This window comes from Oncorhynchus keta, chromosome 35, assembly GCF_023373465.1.
Source record: "Oncorhynchus keta strain PuntledgeMale-10-30-2019 chromosome 35, Oket_V2, whole genome shotgun sequence".
Lineage (NCBI taxonomy): Eukaryota > Metazoa > Chordata > Actinopteri > Salmoniformes > Salmonidae > Oncorhynchus > Oncorhynchus keta.
In genome coordinates, this window is record NC_068455.1 from 81,899,986 (window position 1) to 81,918,925 (window position 18,940).

Genomic DNA, 18,940 nt, shown 5'->3' on the forward strand with positions numbered 1-18,940 from the left:
CACCACCTCATTACCCTACCAACCTAACCCACCACCTCATTACCCTACCAACTAACCCACCACCTCATTACCTTACTAACTAACCCACCACCTCATTACCCTACCAACTAACCCTACACTCATTACCCTTCCAACTAACCCTACACTCATTACCCTTCAACTAACCCTACACTCATTACCCTACCAACTAACCCTACACTCATTACCCTTCCAACTAACCCACCACCTCATTACCCTACCAACTAACCCTACACTCATTACCCTACTAACTAACCCTACACGCATTACCCTACCAACTAACCCTACACTCATTACCCTTCCAACTAACCCTTCACTCATTACCCTACCAACTAACCCACCACCTCATTACCCTACCAACTAACCCTACACTCATTACCCTTCCAACTAACCCTACACTCATTACCCTACCAACTAACCCTACACTCATTACCCTACCAACTAACCCTACACTTACCCTACCAACTAACCCTACACTCATTACCCTACCAACTAACCCTACACTCATTAAAACCCATCACCTAATTATCCTACCAACTAACCCACCACCTCATTTTCCTACCAACTAACCCACCACCTCATTACCCTACCAACTAACCCACCACCTCATTATCCTACCAACTAACCCACCACCTCATTACCCTACCAACTAACCCACCACCTCATTACCCTACCAACTAACCCACCACCTCATTACCCTGCCAACTAACCCACCACCCCATTATCCTACCAACTAACCCACCACCCCATTATCCTACCAACTAACCCACCACCTCATTACCCTACCAACTAACCCACCACCTCATTATCCTTCCAACTAACCCTCACACTCATTAAAACCCACCACCTCATTATCCTACCAACTAACCCACCACCTCATTATCCTTCCAACTAACCCTACACTCATTAACCACCACCTCATTATCCTACCAACTAACCCTACACTCATTAAAACCCATCACCTCATTATCCTACCAACTAACCCTACACTCATTAAAACCCATCACCTCATTATCCTACCAACTAACCCTACACTCATTAACCACCACCTCATTATCCTACCAACTAACCCTACACTCATTAACCCCACCTCATTATCCTACCAACTAACCCACCACCTCATTATCCTACCAACTAACCCTACACTCATTAACCACCACCTCATTATCCTACCAACTAACCCTACACTCATTAAAACCCATCACCTCATTATCCTACCAACTAACCCTACACTCATTAAAACCCATCACCTCATTATCCTACCAACTAACCCTACACTCATTAAAACCCATCACCTCATTATCCTACCAACTAACCCTACACTCATTAAAACCCACCACCTCATTATCCTATCAACTAACCCTACACTCATTAACCATCACCTCATTATCCTACCAACTAACCCTACACTCATTAACCACCACCTCATTATCCTACCAACTAACCCTACACTCATTAAAACCCATCACCTCATTATCCTACCAACTAACCCTACACTCATTAAAACCCATCACCTCATTATCCTACCAACTAACCCTACACTCATTAAAACCATCACCTCATTATCCTATCAACTAACCCTACACTCATTAAAACCCATCACCTCACTATCCTACCAACTAACCCATCACCTCATTATCCTACCAACTAACCCTACACTCATTAAAACCCATCACCTCATTATCCTATCAACTAACCCTACACTCATTAACCACTACCTCATTATCCTACCAACTAACCCTACACTCATTAAAACCCATCACCTCACTATCCTACCAACTAACCCATCACCTCATTACCCTACCAACTCAACCCACCACCTCATTACCCTGCCAACTAACCCACCACCCCATTATCCTACCAACTAACCCACCACCTCATTATCCTTCCAACTAACCCTACACTCATTAAAACCCATCACCTCATTATCCTAACAACTAACCCTACACTCATTAACCACCACCTCATTATCCTACCAACTAACCCTACACTCATTAAAACCCATCACCTCATTATCCTACCAACTAACCCTACACTCATTAAAACCCATCACCTCATTATCCTACCAACTAACCCTACACTCATTAACCACCACCTCATTATCCTACCAACTAACCCTACACTCCCCCCCCTCATTATCCTACCAACTAACCCACCACCTCATTATCCTACCAACTAACCCTACACTCATTAACCACCACCTCATTATCCTACCAACTAACCCTACACTCATTAAAACCCATCACCTCATTATCCTACCAACTAACCCTACACTCATTAAAACCCATCACCTCATTATCCTACCAACTAACCCTACACTCATTAAAACCCATCACCTCATTATCCTATCAACTAACCCATCACCTCATTATCCTACCAACTAACCCTACACTCATTAAAACCCATCACCTCATTATCCTACCAACTAACCCTACACTCATTAACCACCACCTCATTATCCTACCAACTAACCCTACACTCATTAACCCCCACCTCATTATCCTACCAACTAACCCACCACCTCATTATCCTACCAACTAACCCTACACTCATTAACCACCACCTCATTATCCTACCAACTAACCCTACACTCATTAAAACCCATCACCTCATTATCCTACCAACTAACCCTACACTCATTAAAACCCATCACCTCATTATCCTACCAACTAACCCTACACTCATTAAAACCCATCACCTCATTATCCTATCAACTAACCCTACACTCATTAAAACCCATCACCTCATTATCCTATCAACTAACCCTACACTCATTAACCACCACCTCATTATCCTACCAACTAACCCTACACTCATTACCCTTAAACCCACCACCTCATTACCCTACCAACTAACCCTACACTCATTAAAACCCACCACCTCATTATCCTATCAACTAACCCTACACTCATTAACCACCACCTCATTATCCTACCAACTAATTACACTCATTAAAACCCACCACCTCATTATCCTACCAACTAACCCTACACTCATTAAAACCCATCACCTCATTATCCTACCAACTAACCCTACACTCATTAAAACCCATCACCTCATTATCCTACCAACTAACCCTACACTCATTAAAACCCATCACCTCATTATCCTACCAACTAACCTAATTGACATACACTCATTAAAACCCATCACCTCATTATCCTACCAACTAACCCTACACTCATTAAAACCCATCACCTCATTATCCTATCAACTAACCCTACACTCATTAACCACTACCTCATTATCCTACCAACTAACCCTACACTCATTAAAACCCATCACCTCACTATCCTACCAACTAACCCATCACCTCATTTTCCTACCAACTAACCCTACACTCATTAACCACCACCTCATTATCCTACCAACTAACCCTACACTCATTAAAACCCATCACCTCATTATCCTACCAACTAACTCTACACTCATTAACCACCACCTCATTATCCAACCAACTAACCCACCACCTCATTATCCTACCAACTAACCCACGACCTCATTATCCTACCAACTAACCCTACACTCATTAAAACCCATCACCTCATTATCCTACCAACTAACCCTACACTCATTAAAACCCATCACCTAATTATCCTACCAACTAACCCACCACCTCATTATCCTACCAACTAACCCTACACTCATTAAAACCCATCACCTCATTATCCTACCAACTAACCCTACACTCATTAAAACCCATCACCTCATTATCCTACCAACTAACCCTACACTCATTAAAACCCATCACCTCATTATCCTACCAACTAATTACACTCATTAACATCACCTATTATCCTACCAACTAACCCTACACTCATTAACACCACACCTCATTATCCTACCAACTAACTCCTACACTCATTAAAACCCATCACCTCATTATCCTACCAACTAACCCTACACTCATTAACCACCACCTCATTATCCTACCAACTAACCCTACACTCATTAAAACCCATCACCTCATTATCCTACCAACTAACCCTACACTCATTAAAACCCATCACCTCATTATCCTACCAACTAACCCTACACTCATTAAAACCCATCACCTCATTATCCTACCAACTAACCCTACACTCATTAACCACCACCTCATTATCCTACCAACTAACCCTACACTCATTAAAACCCATCACCTCATTATCCTACCAACTAACCCTACACTCATTAAAACCCATCACCTCATTATCCTATCAACTAACCCTACACTCATTAACCACCACCTCATTATCCTACCAACTAACCCTACACTCATTACCCTACCAACTAACCCACCACCTCATTACCCTACCAACTAACCCTACACTCATTACCCTTCCAACTAACCCTACACTCATTAAAACCCATCACCTCATTATCCTACCAACTAACCCACCACCTCATTACCCTACCAACTAACCCTACACTCATTACCCTACCAACTAACCCTACACTCATTAAAACCCATCACCTCAATATCCTACCAACTAACCCTACACTATTAAAACCTATCACCTCATTATCCTATCAACTAACCCTACACTCATTAAAACCCATCACCTCATTATCCTACCAACTAACCCTACACTCATTAACCACCACCTCATTATCCTATCAACTAACCCTACACTCATTAAAACCCATCACCTCATTATCCTACCAACTAACCCTACACTCATTAAAACCATCACCTCATTATCCTACCAACTAACCCTACACTCATTAAAACCCATCACCTCATTATCCTATCAACTAACCCTACACTCATTAACCACCACCTCATTATCCTACCAACTAACCCTACACTCATTAAAACCCACCACCTCATTATCCTATCAACTAACCCATCACCTCATTATCCTACCAACTAACCCTACACTCATTAACCACCACCTCATTATCCTACCAACTAACCTACACTCATTAAAACCTATCACCTCATTATCCTACCAACTAACCCTACACTCGTTAAAACCCATCACCTCATTATCCTACCAACTAACCCTACACTCATTAAAACCATCACCTCATTATCCTACCAACTAACCCTACACTCATTAAAACCCATCACCTCATTATCCTACCAACTAACCCTACACTCATTAAAACCCATCACCTCATTATCCTACCAACTAACCCTACACTCATTAAAACCCATCACCTCACTATCCTACCAACTAACCCATCACCTCATTATCCTACCAACTAACCCTACACTCATTAAAACCCATCACCTCATTATCCTATCAACTAACCCTACACTCATTAACCACCACCTCATTATCCTACCAACTAACCCTACACTCATTAAAACCCATCACCTCACTATCCTACCAACTAACCCATCACCTCATTATCCTACCAACTAACCCCTACACTCATTAAAACCCATCACCTCACTATCCTACCAACTAAACCTCATTAAAACCCATCACCTCACTATCCTACCAACTAACCCATCACCTCATTATCCTACCAACTAACCCTACACTCATTAAAACCCATCACCTCACTATCCTACCAACTAACCCATCACCTCATTATCCTACCAACTAACCCTACACTCATTAAAACCCATCACCTCACTATCCTACCAACTAACCCTACACTCATTAAAACCATCACCTCACTATCCTACCAACTAACCCATCACCTCACTATCCTACCAACTAACCCATCACCTCACTATCCTACCAACTAACCCATCACCTCATTATCCTACCAACTAACCCTACACTCATTAAAACCCATCACCTCATTATCCTACCAACTAACCCTACACTCATTACCCTACCAACTAACCCTACACTCATTACCCTACCAACTAACCCTACACTCATTACCCTACCAACTAACCCTACACTCATTACCCTACCAACTAACCCACCACCTCATTACCCTACCAACTAACCCTACACTCATTACCCTTCCAACTAACCCTACACTCATTACCATTCCAACTAACCCACCACCTCATTACCCTACCAACTAACCCACCACCTCATTACCCTACCAACTAACCCACCACCTCATTACCCTACCAACTAACCCACCACCTCATTACCCTACCAACTAACCCACCACCCCATTATCCTACCAACTAACCCACCACCTCATTATCCTACCAACTAACCCACCACCTCATTATCCTTCCAACTAACCCTACACTCATTAAAACCCATCACCTCATTATCCTAACAACTAACCCTACACTCATTAACCACCACCTCATTATCCTACCAACTAACCCTACACTCATTAAAACCCATCACCTCATTATCCTACCAACTAACCCTACACTCATTAAAACCCATCACCTCATTATCCTACCAACTAACCCTACACTCATTAACCACCACCTCATTATCCTACCAACTAACCCTACACTCATTAACCCCCACCTCATTATCCTACCAACTAACCCACCACCTCATTATCCTACCAACTAACCCTACACTCATTAACCACCACCTCATTATCCTACCAACTAACCCTACACTCATTAAAACCCATCACCTCATTATCCTACCAACTAACCCTACACTCATTAAAACCCATCACCTCATTATCCTACCAACTAACCCTACACTCATTAAAACCCATCACCTCATTATCCTATCAACTAACCCATCACCTCATTATCCTACCAACTAACCCTACACTCATTAACCACCACCTCACTATCCTATCAACTAACCCATCACCTCATTATCCTACCAACTAACCCTACACTCATTAACCACCACCTCATTATCCTACCAACTAACCCTACACTCATTAAAACCCATCACCTCATTATCCTACCAACTAACCCTACACTCATTAAAACCCATCACCTCATTATCCTACCAACTAACCCTACACTCATTAAAACCCATCACCTCATTATCCTATCAACTAACCCTACACTCATTAAAACCCATCACCTCACTATCCTACCAACTAACCCATCACCTCATTATCCTACCAACTAACCCTACACTCATTAAAACCCATCACCTCATTATCCTATCAACTAACCCTACACTCATTAACCACCACCTCATTATCCTACCAACTAACCCTACACTCATTAAAACCCATCACCTCACTATCCTACCAACTAACCCATCACCTCATTATCCTACCAACTAACCCTACACTCATTAAAACCCATCACCTCACTATCCTACCAACTAACCCTACACTCATTAAAACCCATCACCTCACTATCCTACCAACTAACCCATCACCTCATTATCCTACCAACTAACCCTACACTCATTAAAACCCATCACCTCATTATCCTACCAACTAACCCTACACTCATTAACCACCACCTCATTATCCTACCAACTAACCCACCACCTCATTATTCTACCAACTAACCCTACACTCATTAAAACCCATCACCTCATTATCCTACCAACTAACCCTACACTCATTAAAACCCATCACCTCATTATCCTACCAACTAACCCTACACTCATTAACCATCACCTCATTATCCTACCAACTAACCCTACACTCATTAACCACCACCTCATTATCCTACCAACTAACCCTACACTCATTAAAACCCATCACCTCATTATCCTACCAACTAACCCTACACTCATTAAAACCCATCACCTCATTATCCTACCAACTAACCCTACACTCATTAAAACCCATCACCTCATTATCCTATCAACTAACCCTACACTCATTAACCACCACCTCATTATCCTACCAACTAACCCTACACTCATTACCCTACCAACTAACCCACCACCTCATTACCCTACCAACTAACCCTACACTCATTACCCTGCCAACTAACCCACCACCTCATTACCCTGCCAACTAACCCTACACTCATTAAAACCCATCACCTCATTATCCTATCAACTAACCCATCACCTCATTATCCTACCAACTAACCCTACACTCATTAAAACCCATCACCTCATTATCCTACCAACTAACCCTACACTCATTAAAACCCATCACCTCATTATCCTACCAACTAACCCTACACTCATTAAAACCCATCACCTCATTATCCTACCAACTAACCCTACACTCATTAACCACCACCTCATTATCCTACCAACTAACCCTACACTCATTAACCACCACCTCATTATCCTACCAACTAACCCTACACTCATTAAAACCCATCACCTCATTATCCTACCAACTAACCCTACACTCATTAAAACCCATCACCTCATTATCCTACCAACTAACCCTACACTCATTAAAACCCATCACCTCATTACCCTACCAACTAACCCTACACTCATTAACCACCACCTCATTATCCTACCAACTAACCCTACACTCATTACCCTACCAACTAACCCACCACCTCATTACCCTACCAACTAACCCTACACTCATTACCCTGCCAACTAACCCACCACCTCATTACCCTGCCAACTAACCCTACACTCATTAAAACCCATCACCTCATTATCCTATCAACTAACCCATCACCTCATTATCCTACCAACTAACCCTACACTCATTAAAACCCATCACCTCATTATCCTATCAACTAACCCATCACCTCATTATCCTACCAACTAACCCTACACTCATTAAAACCCATCACCTCATTATCCTACCAACTAACCCTACACTCATTAACCACCACCTCATTATCCTACCAACTAACCCTACACTCATTAACCACCACCTCATTATCCTACCAACTAACCCTACACTCATTAAAACCCATCACCTCATTATCCTACCAACTAACCCTACACTCATTAACCACCACCTCATTATCCTACCAACTAACCCTACACTCATTAAAACCCATCACCTCATTATCCTATCAACTAACCCTACACTCATTAACCACCACCTCACTATCCTACCAACTAACCCATCACCTCATTATCCTACCAACTAACCCTACACTCATTAAAACCCATCACCTCATTATCCTACCAACTAACCCTACACTCATTAAAACCCATCACCTCATTATCCTACCAACTAACCCTACACTCATTAAAACCCATAACCTCATTATCCTACCAACTAACCCTACACTCATTAAAACCCATCACCTCATTATCCTACCAACTTACCCTACACCTCATTATCCTACCAACTAACCCTACACTCATTAAAACCCATCACCTCATTATCCTACCAACTAACCCTACACTCATTAAAACCCATCACCTCATTATCCTACCAACTTACCCTACACCTCATTATCCTACCAACTAACCCTACACTCATTAAAACCCACCACCTCATTATCCTACCAACTAACCCTACACTCATTAAAACCCATCACCTCATTATCCTACCAACTAACCCTACACTCATTAAAACCCACCACCTCATTATCCTACCAACTAACCCGATTTTGGACAAAATGTGTCAATGCACCAACCATGAGACTGTAGGTTTTACATCATGTTGTGAATGTTACTGAGCACAGAGCCTTCAGTATGTATATTCACACCCCTTGCCTTTTTCCACATGCTGTTACAGACGGAATTTAAAATGGATTCAATTGAGATTTTGTATCACTGTCCTAACCACAATACCCCATAATATCAAAGTGCTATTATGTTCATAGAAATGTTTACGAATTAATGAAAAATGTATAGCTGAAATGTCTTGAGTCAATCAGTACTCAATCCCTTTTGTTTTGACAAACCTAAAATAAGTTCTGGAGTAAAAATGTGCTCAACAAGTCACATAATAAGATGCATGGACTCACTGTGTTCAATAATGGTGTTTAACATGATTATTAATGACCTCCTCATCTCTGTACCCCACACATACAATTATCTGGAAGGTCCCTCATCTCTGTACCCCACACATACAATTATCTGTAAGGTCCCTCATCTCTGTACCCCACACATACAATTATCTGTAAGGTCCCTCATCTCTGTACCCCACACATACAATTATCTGTAAGGTCCCTCATCTCTGTACCCCACACATACAATTATCTGTAAGGTCCCTCATCTCTGTACCCCACACATACAATTATCTGTAATGTCCCTCAGTCCAGCAGTTAATTAATTTCAAACACAGATTCAACCACAAAGACCAGGGAGGTTTTCCACAGCCTCACAAAGAAGGGCCCCTATTGGTAGATGGTTAAAAAATTAAAAAGCAGACATTGAATATCCCTTTGAGCATGGTGAAGTTATTAATTACACTTTGGATGGTGTATCAATACACTCAGTCACTACTCCTAACTCAGTTGCCAGAGAGGAAGGAAACCACTCAGGGATTGCACTGTGATGCCAATGCTGACTTTAAAACAATTGCAGAGTTTAATGGCTGTGATAGGTAGAAAACCGAGGATGGATCAACAACATTGTAGTTACTCCACAATACTAACCTAAATGACAGAGTGAAAACAATGAAGCCTGTACAGAATTGTGCATCTTAGTTGCTATAAGGCACTAAAGTAAAAAATGTGGCACAGAAATGAACTTTATGTCCTGAATACAAAGCGTTATGTTTGGCACAAATACAACACATCACTGAGTAACACTCCTCATATTTTCAAGCATGGTGGTGGCTGCATCATGTTATGGGTATGCTTGTCATCCATAACATGGATAAAAAGAAACGGAATACAGCTATAAGCACAGGCAAAATCCTAGAGGAGAACCTGGTGCAGTCTGCTTTCAGACAGACAATGGGGGACAAATTCACCTTTCAGCAGGACAACAACCTAAAACACAACGCCAAAAATATCCTGGAGTTGCTTACCAAGATGGCATTGAATGTTCCTGAGTGGCGTAGTTACAATTTTGACTTAAATCCACTTTAAAATCTATGGCAAGACTTAGAACTACCAACTTGACAGAACTTAAAGAATTTAAAAAATAATAATGTGCAAATATTGTACAATCCAGGTGTGCAACGCTCTTAGACTTAACCAGAAAGACTCACAGCTGTAACCACCCACTAGAGAAATAGACAACTCATATATGGATTGTGAGAAAGGTCCCTTACCTCTTAGTTTTGGCGCAGGAGTTGTCTTGTTTCCCAGCGGGCGATATGGGTTCGGTACTGCTGCTGTAGCGATCCGGGGTCACGGCACCAAGAATTGTGGTGGAAAAATGACTCAGAAGGCAGTCCGATCTCAATATTCAAAATCTTTATGACGAGCATGTATGCAAGGGGAAACTAGATAGTCTCTCTTTGTTCTCACAGGCATTTATACAGACCCAGGATGGGGGGGGTGTTTCACATGTCCTTGGATTGAGTCGGGTGCTTCTGCTTATCACCACAGTTGGCCTAGAGAAAGACTAATCATACCAGGGACATGTCCACTCCCCCACACATCCTGGGACAACAGGAACCATTAAAGATCGTTTCACAGAATGTTAGAACAGGACAGTTTAGAAACAGTTATATAACAGGCTGCTTATATTACAAAAGGGCAACTAAACTCAGCAAAAAAAAAGAAAACGTCCTTCTCACTGTCAACTGCGATTATTTTCAGCAAACTTAAAATGTGTAAATATTTGTATGAACATATGATTCAACAACTGAGACATACATTTAACAAGTTCAACAGGTTCCAGACGTGCTCAATGGGATTGAGATCCGGGCAGAAATGGAGGGCCATTCCCTTCGATCCAACAGGTCCCAGACCTGCTCAATGGGATTGAGATCCGGGCTCTTCGCTGGCCATGGCAACACACTAACATTCCTGTCTTGCAGGAACTCACACACAGAATGAGCAGTATGGCTGGTGGCATTGTCATGCTGGAGGGTCATGTCAGGATGAGCCTGCAGGAAGGGTACCACATGAGATAGGCGGATGTCTTCCTGTAACGCACAGCGTTGAGATTGCCTGCAATGACAACGAGCTCAGTCCGATGATGCTGTGACACACCGCCCCAGACCATGACGGTCCCTCCACCTCCAAATCGATCCCACTCTAGAGTACAGGCCTCGGTGTAACACTCATTCCTTCGACGATAAACGCAAATCCGACCATCACCCCCTGCTGAGACAAAACCACGATTCGTTAGTGAAGAGCACTTCTTGCCAGTCCTGTCTGGTCCAGCAATGGTGGGTTTGTGCCCATAGGTGACGTTGTTGCCAGTGAAGTCTGGTGAGGACCTGCCTTACAACAGGCCTACAAGCCCTCAGTCCAGCCTCTCTCAGCCTATTGCAGACAGTCTGAGCACTGATGGAGGGATTGTGCGTTCCTGGTGTAACTCGGGCAGTTGTTGTTGCCATCCTGTACCTGTCCAAGCAGATGTGATGTTCGGATGTACCAATCCTGTGCAGGTGTTGTTACACGTGGTCTGCCACTGCGAGGACGATCAGCTGTCCGTCCTGTCTTCCTGTAGCGCTGTCTTAGGCATCTCACAGTACAGACATTGCCATTGCTGTCCACATCTGCAGTCCTCATGCCTCCTTGCAGCATGCCTAAGGCACGTTCATGCAGATGAGCAGGAACCCTGGGCAGAAGACCCTGAGTCAGTAGAAAGGCCTCTTTAGTGTCCTAAGTTTTCATAACTGTGACCTTAATTGCCTACCGTCTGTAAGCTGTTAGTGTCTTAACGACCGTTCCACAGGAGCATGTTCATTAACTGTTTATGGTTCATTGAACAAGCATTGGGAAACAGTGTTTAAACCCTTTACAATATAGATCTGTGAAGTGATTTGGAATTCTACGAATTATTTACATTTACATTTACATTTAATTATCTTTGAAATTATCTTTGAAAGACAGGGTCCTGAAAAAGGGACGTTTCTTTTTTTGCTGAGTTTAGAAACAGAGCAACCTTACAGACAAGAGGGGGGGGGGTGACCCTTCTTCAGGTCATATAAGATAACAGGTGATTCTAACATGTATTATAAACTGTGTGGGTCGAGCCCTGAATGCTGATTGGCTGACAGCCGTGGTATATCAGACCGTATGACAAAACATTTAGTTTTATTGCTCTAATTACGTTGGTGACCAGTTTATAATAGCAACAATAAGGCCCCTCGGGGGTTTATGGTATATGGCCAATATACCACGGCTAAGGGCTGTGCCCAGGCACTCCGCCTTGCATCGTGCATAAGAACAGCCCTTACTTAGCCTTATACCACACCCTCTTGTGCCTTATTGCTTATTTCACTCAGGGGTGTGAATACTTATGTAAATTCGATTTCTTTATTTAATTCTCAATGAATTAGCAAACATTTTCTAAAACCATGTTTTCACTTTGTCATCATGGAGTGTTGTGATGTCATTATGGAGTGTGGTGATGTCATTATGGAGTGTTGTGATGTCATTATGGAGTGTGGTGATGTCATTATGGAGTGTTATGTGTGGATTGGTGTCAGCGAAACAATTTAATCCATTTTGAATTCAGGTTGTAACACAACAAAATGTGGAATAAGTCAATGGGTATGAAGACATTCTGAAGGGGACTTATCAACAGCTGTAACAAGTTGTCCAGCGTAGGACACCCACACTGGCACCCTAGTTTATAGATAGACCCATATTCATTATGGATGGGTCCCACACTGGCACCCTAGTTTATAGATAGACCCATATACATTATGGATGGGTCCCACACTGGCACCCTAGTTTATAGATAGACCCATATACATTATGGATGGGTCCCAAACTAGCACCCTAGTTTATAGATAGACCCATATACATTATGGATGGGTCCCACACTGGCACCCTAGTTTATAGATAGACCCATATACATTATGGATGGGTCCCACACTGGCACCCTAGTTTATAGATAGACCCATATACATTATGGATGGGTCCCACACTGGCACCCTAGTTTATAGATAGACCCATATACATTATGGATGGGTCCCAAATGCACACTAGTTTATAGATAGATCCATATACATTATGGATGGGTCCCAAATGGCACACTAGTTTATAGATAGATCCATATACATTATGGATGGGTCCCAAATGCACACTAGTTTATAGATAGACCCATATACATTATGGATGGGTCCCAAATGCACACTAGTTTATAGATAGATCCATATACATTATGGATGGGTCCCAAATGCACACTAGTTTATAGATAGACCCATGATCCTTCTTATATAGTGGAAACAGCCTGTGTGACCAGGGCTGATAGGGGAAACAGCCTGTGTGACCAGGGCTGATAGGGGACACAGCCTGTGTGACCAGGGCTGATAGGGGACACAGCCTGTGTGACCAGGGCTGATAGGGGACACAGCCTGTGTGACCAGGGCTGATAGGGGACACAACCTGTGTGACCAGGGCTGATAGGGGACACAGCCTGTGTGACCAGGGCTGATAGGGGACACAGCCTGTGTGACCAGGGCTGATAGGGGACACAGCCTGTGTGACCAGGGCTGATAGGGGACACAGCCTATGTGACCAGGGCTGATAGGGGACACAACCTATGTGACCAGGGCTGATAGGGGACACAGCCTATGTGACCAGGGCAGATAGGGGACACAACCTGTGTGACCAGGGCTGATAGGGGACACAGCCTATGTGACCAGGGCTGATAGGGGACACAGCCTATGTGACCAGGGCTGATAGGGGACACAACCTGTGTGACCAGGGCTGATAGGGGACACAGCCTATGTGACCAGGGCTGATAGTGGACACAACCTGTGTGACCAGGGCTGATAGGGGACACAGCCTATGTGACCAGGGCTGATAGTGGACACAACCTGTGTGACCAGGGCTGATAGGGGACACAGCCTGTGTGACCAGGGCTGATAGGGGACACAGCCTGTGTGACCAGGGCTGATAGGGGACACAGCCTGTGTGACCAGGGCTGATAGGGGACACAGCCTGTGTGATCAGGGCTGATAGGGGACACAACCTGTGTGACCAGGGCTGATAGGGGACACAACCTGTGTGACCAGGGCTGATAGGGGACACAGCCTGTGTGACCAGGGCTGATAGGGGACACAGCCTGTGTGACCAGGGCTGATAGGGGACACAGCCTGTGTGACCAGGGCTGATAGGGGACACAGCCTGTGTGACCAGGGCAGATAGGGGACACAGCCTATGTGACCAGGGCAGATAGGGGACACAGCCTATGTGACCAGGGCTGATAGGGGACACAGCCTATGTGACCAGGGCAGATAGATTCTTCTGTCTTGTATATTCTATGTATTGTCGTCACCATGGTTACATGGAAATGTACTTGGCATGTAAAGGCGATCCCGTCTGGGCCTGGTTCCTCCTCTAGGTTCCTCCTCTAGGTTCCTTCCTAGGTTCCTCCTCTAGGTTCCTTCCTAGGTTCCTCCTTTAGGTTCCTCCTCTAGGTTCCTTCCTAGGTTCCTCCTCTAGGTTCCTCCTCTAGGTTCCTCCTCTAGGTTCCTTCCTAGGTTCCTCCTCTAGGTTCCTTCCTAGGTTCCTCCTCTAGGTTCCTCCTCTAGGTTCCTCCTCTAGGTTCCTTCCTAGGTTCCTCCTCTAGGTTCCTCCTCTAGGTTCCTCCTCTAGGTTCCTCCTCTAGGTTCCTCCTCTAGGTTCCTTCCTAGGTTCCTTCCTAGGTTCCTCCTCTAGGTTCCTTCCTAGGTTCCTCCTCTAGGTTCCTCCTCTAGGTTCCTCCTCTAGGTTCCTCCTCTAGGTTCCTCCTCTAGGTTCCTCCTCTAGGTTCCTCCTCTAGGTTCCTCCTCTAGGTTCCTCCTCTAGGTTCCTCCTCTAGGTTCCTTCCTAGGTTCCTCCTCTAGGTTCCTCCTCTAGGTTCCTCCTCTAGGTTCCTCCTCTAGGTTCCTCCTCTAGGTTCCTCCTCTAGGTTCCTCCTCTAGGCTCCTCCTCTAGGTTCCTCCTCTAGGTTCCTCCTCTAGGTTCCTCCTCTAGGTTCCTCCTCTAGGTTCCTCCTCTAGGTTCCTCCTCTAGGTTCCTCCTCTAGGTTCCTTCCTAGGTTCCTCCTCTAGGTTCCTTCCTAGTTTCCTTCCTAGGTTCCTCCTCTAGGTTCCTCCTCTAGGTTCCTTCCTAGGTTCCTCCCTAGGCTCCTCCTCTAGGTTCCTCCTCTAGGTTCCTCCTCTAGGTTCCTCCTCTAGGTTCCTTCCTAGGTTCCTTCCTAGGTTCCTCCTCTAGGTTCCTCCTCTAGGTTCCTTCCTAGGTTCCTCCCTAGGTTCCTTCCTAGGTTCCTCCTCTAGGTTCCTTCCTAGGTTCCTCCTCTAGGTTCCTTCCTAGGTTCCTCCTCTAGGTTCCTTCCTAGGTTCCTCCTCTAGGTTCCTCCTCTAGGCTCCTCCTCTAGGTTCCTCCTCTAGGCTCCTCCTCTAGGTTCCTCCTCTAGGTTCCTCCTCTAGTTTCCTTCCTAGTTTCCTTCCTAGGTTCCTCCTCTAGGTTCCTCCTCTAGGTTCCTTCCTAGGTTCCTCCTCTAGGTTCCTCCTCTAGGTTCCTCCTCTAGGTTCCTCCTCTAGGTTCCTTCCTAGGTTCCTTCCTAGGTTCCTCCTCTAGGTTCCTTCCTAGGTTCCTTCCTAGGTTCCTTCCTAGGTTCCTTCCTAGGTTCCTCCTCTAGGTTCCTTCCTAGGTTCCTTCCTAGGTTCCTCCTCTAGGTTCCTTCCTAGGTTCCTCCTCTAGGTTTCTTCCTAGGTTCCTCCTCTAGGTTCCTCCTCTAGGTTCCCCCTCTAGGTTCCTTCCTAGGTTCCTCCTCTAGGTTCCTCCTCTAGGTTCCTCCTCTAGGTTCCTCCTCTAGGTTCCTCCTCTAGGTTCCTCCTCTAGGTTCCTCCTCTAGGTTCCTTCCTAGGTTCCTTCCTAGGTTCCTCCTCTAGGTTCCTTCCTAGGTTCCTCCTCTAGGTTCCTCCTCTAGGTTCCTCCTCTAGGTTCCTCCTCTAGGTTCCTCCTCTAGGTTCCTCCTCTAGGTTCCTCCTCTAGGTTCCTCCTCTAGGTTCCTCCTCTAGGCTCCTCCTCTAGGTTCCTCCTCTAGGTTCCTCCTCTAGGTTCCTCCTCTAGGTTCCTCCTCTAGGTTCCTCCTCTAGGTTCCTTCCTAGGTTCCTTCCTAGGTTCCTCCTCTAGGTTCCTCCTCTAGGTTCCTCCTCTAGGTTCCTCCTCTAGGTTCCTCCTCTAGGTTCCTCCTCTAGGTTCCTCCTCTAGGTTCCTTCCTAGTTTCCTTCCTAGGTTCCTCCTCTAGGTTCCTCCTCTAGGTTCCTCCTCTAGGTTCCTCCTCTAGGTTCCTCCTCTAGGTTCCTTCCTAGGTTCCTCCTCTAGGTTCCTCCTCTAGGTTCCTCCTCTAGGTTCCTCCTCTAGGTTCCTCCTCTAGGTTCCTCCTCTAGGTTCCTCCTCTAGGTTCCTCCTCTAGGTTCCTCCTCTAGGTTCCTTCCTAGGTTCCTTCCTAGGTTCCTCCTCTAGGTTCCTCCTCTAGGTTCCTTCCTAGTTTCCTTCCTAGGCTCCTCCTCTAGGTTCCTCCTGTAGGTTCCTCCTCTAGGTTCCTTCCTAGGTCCCTTCCTTCTAGGGAGTTGTTCCTAGCCGCTGTCCTTCTGCCAACCTCTGCATTGCTGTCTCTTTTGGGGTGTTTTGTTTTTGGCTGGGTATCTGTAAAAACAGTTTCTGAAAACTGCTGACGTAAAATAAAAGGAATTTATTTAAAAAAAAAAAACGTTTTTTTTCTTTTTTTTCCCCGATTGTGATTGTCAGGTGTTTGTGGGTAGTGCCCGTGCCTACAGTATGATCAGGAAGTACAGTCGTTCCATTGAGACGGCGTCACACAGTGACCTGCTACTCCTGACAGGCTGGAAGGAGAGCAGGCAGAACGTATTTACTGATACAACAGGGTCAGCAGGTGAGTCTGGTTACGGGAGGGGTATTGTCTTGCCTTTTGAAATAGTGTAACGGATGTGAAACGTCTAGCTTAGTTAGCGGTGCGCGCTAAATAGCGTTTCAATCGGTGACGTCACTCGCTTTCCATGTATCATCTGTGTCGGTGCCATTTAAGGAAACGGCATGTAGTGGAGGTCTTCAGAATAGAACGTTTTAATCCCTGTTGTCACTGGAGATAGTAGTTTAAATAGGCTAGTAGCATGTTCTACATTTCAAAACGTTTTCTACTGTTTTGCTCCCAAATGAACGTGACCCTGTTGTTTCCAACAGAGGGAAAGATATGAGGAGGAAGAGGAGGAGGAAGAGGAGGAGGAAGAGGAGGACCAGAGGAGAAGATGAAGTGCATGCTCTTATCAACAATAAATAAATAAAAATCAAACTCTCTTCATAGCGAAGGTGTTTTATCTTTCGTTTTACAATCTGTAGAAACTATGAGAATAGAAAGGTCCAGAACTTTTGTGAAACATCACAGCACATTTGAGAGAAAAAATATGGAAATTAGAAATCAAAACTGGATGGTATTCGGAGATGGGGTGGCAGGTAGCCTAGTGGTTAGAGTGTAGAGGAGGCAGGTAGCCTAGTGGTTAGAGTGTAGAGGCGGCAGGTAGCCTAGTGGTTAGAGTGGAGGGGCGGTAGGGTAGCCTAGTGGTTAGAGTGTAGGGGCGGTAGGTAGCCTAGTGGTTAGAGTGTAGAGGGGGTAGGGTAGCCTAGTGGTTAGAGTGTAGAGGCGGTAGGTAGCCTAGTGGTTAGAGTGTAGAGGAGGCAGGTAGCCTAGTGGTTAGAGTGTAGAGGAGGCAGGTAGCCTAGTGGTTAGAGTGTAGAGGAGGCAGGTAGCCTAGTGGTTAGAGTGTAGAGGCGGCAGGTAGCCTAGTGGTTAGAGTGGAGGGGCGGTAGGGTAGCCTAGTGGTTAGAGTGTAGGGGCGGTAGGTAGCCTAGTGGTTAGAGTGTAGAGGGGGTAGGGTAGCCTAGTGGTTAGAGTGTAGAGGAGGCAGGTAGCCTAGTGGTTAGAGTGTAGAGGAGGCAGGTAGCCTAGTGGTTAGAGTGTAGAGGTGGCAGGGTAGCCTAGTGGTTAGAGTGTAGGGGCGGTAGGTAGCCTAGTGGTTAGAGTGTAGAGGAGGCAGGTAGCCTAGTGGTTAGAGTGTAGAGGAGGCGGGTAGCCTAGTGGTTAGAGTGTAGAGGAGGCAGGTA

The 18,940-nt window shown here is 44.8% G+C and overlaps 1 protein-coding gene and 3 long non-coding RNA genes across 12 annotated transcripts in view; 2 read left to right on the plus strand and 2 right to left on the minus strand.

The window, feature by feature from the left end:
* ttc29 (tetratricopeptide repeat domain 29) overlaps window positions 1-18,135 on the plus strand; it is a 51,730-nt gene extending 33,595 nt beyond the window's left edge. For all 3 annotated transcript variants that reach the window (XM_052498024.1, XM_052498026.1, XM_052498025.1), the window contains 2 exons: window positions 17,570-17,714; window positions 18,023-18,135. In XM_052498024.1, the coding sequence (XP_052353984.1) occupies window positions 17,570-17,714; window positions 18,023-18,036 (159 nt within the window). In that variant the 3' untranslated portion in view covers window positions 18,037-18,135. The remainder of the gene's footprint in view (window positions 1-17,569; window positions 17,715-18,022) is intronic.
* On the minus strand, window positions 2,202-7,209 carry LOC127916382 (uncharacterized). 6 transcript variants are annotated; one of them, XR_008094848.1, is made up of 3 exons: window positions 6,708-7,209; window positions 4,782-4,854; window positions 2,202-2,716 (listed from the first exon to the last, which is right to left on the minus strand). It is a non-coding gene; the product is annotated as an uncharacterized LOC127916382 (long non-coding RNA). The 6 variants fall into 6 exon arrangements; XR_008094845.1 differs by having other exon boundaries at window positions 2,202-2,761; XR_008094847.1 differs by lacking the exon at window positions 6,708-7,209 and adding an exon at window positions 6,231-6,618 and having other exon boundaries at window positions 2,202-2,354; window positions 4,782-4,896.
* LOC127916383 (uncharacterized) lies at window positions 4,230-4,639 on the minus strand. The gene is made up of 3 exons (XR_008094850.1): window positions 4,606-4,639; window positions 4,403-4,474; window positions 4,230-4,302 (listed from the first exon to the last, which is right to left on the minus strand). It is a non-coding gene; the product is annotated as an uncharacterized LOC127916383 (long non-coding RNA).
* LOC127916381 (uncharacterized) lies at window positions 15,249-17,279 on the plus strand. 2 transcript variants are annotated; one of them, XR_008094842.1, is made up of 5 exons: window positions 15,249-15,477; window positions 15,684-15,761; window positions 15,952-16,014; window positions 16,798-16,875; window positions 17,260-17,279. It is a non-coding gene; the product is annotated as an uncharacterized LOC127916381 (long non-coding RNA). The 2 variants fall into 2 exon arrangements; XR_008094841.1 differs by lacking the exon at window positions 17,260-17,279 and adding an exon at window positions 16,927-16,946.
* Window positions 18,136-18,940: the final 805 nt, after the last annotated feature.